Raw genomic sequence first — 4,868 nt, 5'->3', positions numbered from 1 at the left:
ACTAACAAAATTGATAAACTCATGACAAGACTAACCAGAGTAAAAAAGGATGTCTGCATCACCAATGTCATGAATGATAGAGGAAAATTGGATATGCACATGCAAAAGAACGAAATTAGACCCCTATCTTACACCACTTACAAAAGTTAACTCCAAATGGATTAAAGACTTAAATATAAGGCCTGAAACCATAAAATATAGAGGAAAACATAGAGAAAAGCTCCCTGACACTGGCCTTGGCAATGATTTTTTTGGATAAGAAACCTAAAGCAAAGGCAACAAAAGCAAAAATAAACAAGTGTGACTAAATCAAACTAAAATGGAAGAAAGGATAAGATATGGGGAAGCCAGAACGAAAAGTTCTAACATATGTTTAATCATAGTTCCAAAAAAGGAAGAGAGAATACATGGAGTAAAGTCAATTTAAAGAGACTCCAGAATTGATGAAAGGTATTGATTTACAGATTTTAAAATCCCAATGAATCCCAACCAGGATAAAGAAAAAGATATCTACCTCTAAATACATCACAGTAAAACTGCAGAGTACTAATGACAAAGATGTAGAAGTAAATACGCAGACTTCTATGAGCTGATATTTGATCAGAGACCTGGATTAAAGCATTACAGGGTGAGGAAAACAAAGAAAATGAGGAAGAATAAGCAGAGACCTATGTTGTCAGAATGGAGTAAACTGGGTAGAAAGTGATAGGAGTTAAGAGGTCACTGACACAGACTGGGCCAAAGTATATAAAGCCTTAAAAGCCATAGTAAGGGCTTTGAATTCTATTTTTAAGCGACAGGAGGAAGTCAATGGAGGTTTTTAACAGAGGAATGACGTTACCTATTCAATGTACTAAAAAGTTTACTCTGATACTATGTGGAGAAAAGGGTGTAAGAGAATAAGAACAGATGTTATATGAATATTCGGAGGCCAGGAACAAAGACCAGACTAGAGATAATGCTTACTTAGTGTGGATGCTGCCAGCAAGGGTAGAGAGAGGTAGATGTATTTGGAACATGGAACAATAGCTAACATTTATTGAGTACTTATTACATGCTGTACATTGTTCTAAGCACTTTACATATATTAACTCTCTTAATTCTGTTAACAATACTATGAAATTGATCATCTTATTCCCATTTTTGCAGATGAGAATACATACAGAGAGAGGTGAAGAAAATGGCTCAAGATCACAGAGCCAGTTAGCTGTAAATATGAATTGTCTGGCTCCACTGCCTCTGCTCTTAACCACCATGAGATAGAACTCTTAGCGACAGAATGTTCAGGAGAGGAAGGAGAATATGGGCAAAGAAAACAAGATGTCAAGTGTAAGTCTGAGATTTCAGGTGTAAATGGATGGATGGTGGTGCCATTTACTGAGCTTTAGTGCACTGCAGATGGCCAGGTTTATGGGAGAAGGTGAGGTTAGTTTGGAGCAGGTTGAGCTTCAGTTGCCTTTAAAGATCCACACTGAGGTGGCAAGTAAGCCAGGAGTTTAAAGCAGAAGTCAGCACTAGTGATACCAAGTTGGGAGTCTGCACATAAAAGATAAATCATGGCTTGGATAAGCATGCCCAAGGAGAGAATATAAAGTGAAAACATTAGGTACAGGACTAAGCAAGCCTTAAGGAACTCCATATGTAGAGTTTAGGGAAAGGAGAAAAGGTTGGTAAAGGAGATTGAGAAAGTAACAAAACTGGAGAATGCAGTATAACAGAAGGCAAGAGAAAAAGACTATTTTAAGTAGAGAATGGTCAACTATGTTGAAAGGTGCTAAGAGATCAAGGTATCTATTTTTTCTCAGGGTAGTTCTCTAGCTTAAAAACATAGAATGTACTGTAGTCTCAACAATTTTGAAAAAAAATAAACTTTTCAAAAATGACATCTGAGAAGGAAAAAATTCTTGTATTAAGAAATATTAGGGACTTCCCTGGTAGTCCAGTGGGTAAGATTCCACGTTCCCAATGCAGGGGGCCTGGGTTCGATCCCTGGTCAGGGAACTAGATCCCACATGCATGCTGCAACTAAGAGTCTGCATGCCACTACTAAGAAGTCCACATGCCACAACTAAGAGTACGCATGCTGCAACTAAAAGATCCTGAATGCCGCAATGAGGATCCTGCATGCTGCTACTAAGGCCTGGCACAGCCAAAATAAATAAATAAATCTTAAAAAAGAAAGAAAGAAGGAAAGAAATACTGTAAAATTTTCTGAAGTATTTATTTATCAAAATATTTAAGACTGACTTATGAAAACTTTCATCATTAAGGACTTTTCAATTTTTACCTTTTACTGCAAAAAGCATAAAATAGCTAAAAATACTTTTTACTTACATGCAAATAGACAGTAAAATTATTCTCACCTATATAAAAAAAGATCTTTGGCAAGTCGCTTAGGTCCAATGATTTTGAAAATAATTTCATATGTTTCAAGTGCCTTCCGATGAACTCCACCTGGTAATGCTGGATGTAGACATTGAGCTAGGCGTTTGCCTATGGTCAGCTTTTTGGGTACCACTTGGTACTTTGCATTATTTTGTAAAACCTTGAAGAAAACATTTTAATTCAGTTGAGAAAAATATTACATTTCATTTTATTTCCATTTTCTAGCATAGTATTACCAAAAACTCTTATAGGACTTCTTTACACTCTGAAAAAATTATAGAGGATGTCAAAAAACTTTTGTTTTTGTCAGTTACATCTGTCAATACTGGATTTAAAATTAAAACTGTGGATTTAAAAATATTTATTAATTTGTTAAAAAAATAAACTCATTATGTGTTAACAGAAATAACATTTTTATGAAAAATAACAATACTTTCCAAAACAAATTTGTTCAGAAGAAAGGCACCATTTTAGATGTCTGCAAATCTTTAATGTCAGTCAGCCTTCAACCTATTTTTGATACACTGTTTGAAATACATGAAGAAAATCGAACCTCAACATAGATACTTTGTTCGAAGAGGAACAACCACTGCTGTACTATATCATATTATAGCAAGTAATTCTAGTGCTAACAAGAACATACCTGAGATTATAATTGCCCATTTGCTTTTACTAATCTCTCAATTGGGCCAAATACATGTTGCTGTATTTATTCAGCCACTGCATTTCTTTAGAGATGATGGTCAAGGCAGAATTTATAGAAGATGCTATCTCACAAATCACTCAAAGGAGATTAATTATTAAAAGACTTACAAATGCAGTTCTTCAGAGTATTATGGCAAAATGCTGATAGAATACTAGAAAATGAACACTCAGAATGAATACAGTATAATAGACTGGAACTGGAATTCAGATGAAACACAAAAGAAGTCCTTTATTTTAAAAAATAAAGAACTGAGGTTAAAATATATAAAATGAATGATCTGCCAAAGGCAGTACAGAAGAGAAACACTAGATTTTCCATTTCATAAAAAAAGCGGAGGGTCTGAGGTCCACTTAGATATAACATTTTCAATGTTCTTCCCACTACAAGCCTTCAATCCAGTTTTAAATTGGATGTAACGAATGTAAATAAAATTAGACCTATGAATGCAAAGCAAATCAAGGGCACAACACTAATAAGACTCCAACTACAAAATATTTTTATTTTTTGAAACTAGCTGCCTTCCATTTCTAGATTATTACTTTGAATTTTGGATGCAGGAGCAAAGAATCAATATTTACATATATTCTAAAAAAAAGTATAATTATTACCAGAAGTACTTCTGTAGAAGGAAACTTAATGATGTGTAACACAAAATGCCTCAATAAAGAAATTCTACTGATACCAAAAATTTTTTTTTAAAAAGTAAAATATAGCATTATTTTCTAAAAGCACTTGAGTTAGAAAACTTGTATAAATGAGGTATAATAATTTAGTATATTAATAAATAAAATTTTATACTAAAACATATTTAGACTATCTTCAACAAATTCATATCTATATAACCCTTGCCTTGTTTCACCATGATTTTAGGTAAGTTTCACCAATGCCTTGTATATCCTATGTTATATTATCTGGATACAGTGAAATCTGTTTTCATGAATACTGATTAAGTATAAAAAACTAGGGGCGTCCCTGGTGGCGCAGTGGTTGAGAGTCCGCCTGCCAATACAGGGGACACGGGTTCATGCCCTGGTCCGGGAAGATCCCACATGCCGCAGAGCGGCTGGGCCCGTGAGCCATGGCCGCTGAGCTTGCGCGTCCGGAGCCTGTGCTCCGCTACGGGAGAGGCCATAACAGTGAGAGGCCCGTGTACCGCAAAAAAAAAAAAAAAAGTATAAAAAACTAATTATGTACTTAATTAGGCAAATTAATTTCCACAATTTAATGAACTGCTTTTACACGTAGTTCCTAATAAATCTTCAGAAAGAGACCCTTCAGGACAAGAAAGAACCTAACTACCTTTAAACAAACTCATATTTTTGGATGCAATTTCTTGGGGATATTGTAAAAGTTTTGAGAATTTATCAAACCTCAAATGACAAATGTTAGAAGTTAACATGTCAAACAGAAGTTTGCGCACCTAATTTTAAGATAAATCCTTGGCATTGGAAATGAAGGCTTTTTTTTTTTTTAAGATATCAGGGTAATTATCTACAGTATGAGGTTGAAAACTAGTGTTCTTGGTATGTATTTTAAGACAAATTTCTTTCCTAATAATTGTATGCTAAACTGTTTGATGTTAAAATAGTTACCGGAAGAGCTTGCCCTTCATATCTGGTCCCCTAGTCCACTTAATATTTAGTAGCATTTGTATTCAATAACAGATATTAAAAACAAAGCCCCCAAAATAAAAACTATTTGTGTGAAGTGAGAACACTTTGATCTAAGTTAAAAAAAAAAGGGGTCAAAATTTAAAGCTACAAGTTGATCAGTGATG

The 4,868-nt window shown here is 34.4% G+C and overlaps 1 protein-coding gene across 5 annotated transcripts in view; it reads right to left on the bottom strand.

Moving 5' to 3' along the window:
• Window positions 1–4,868, bottom strand: part of DOP1A (DOP1 leucine zipper like protein A) — a 114,408-nt gene that overhangs the window by 83,528 nt on the left and 26,012 nt on the right. For all 5 annotated transcript variants that reach the window (XM_029223668.1, XM_029223667.1, XM_029223670.1 and 2 more), the window contains exon 3: window positions 2,364–2,545. In XM_029223668.1, the coding sequence (XP_029079501.1) occupies window positions 2,364–2,545 (182 nt within the window). The remainder of the gene's footprint in view (window positions 1–2,363; window positions 2,546–4,868) is intronic.

This window comes from Monodon monoceros, unplaced genomic scaffold, assembly GCF_005190385.1.
Source record: "Monodon monoceros isolate NGI ecotype Baffin Bay Population unplaced genomic scaffold, NGI_Narwhal_1 Super_Scaffold_15, whole genome shotgun sequence".
Taxonomy (NCBI): domain Eukaryota; kingdom Metazoa; phylum Chordata; class Mammalia; order Artiodactyla; family Monodontidae; genus Monodon; species Monodon monoceros.
This window is presented reverse-complemented; position numbering and strand designations above follow the sequence as displayed.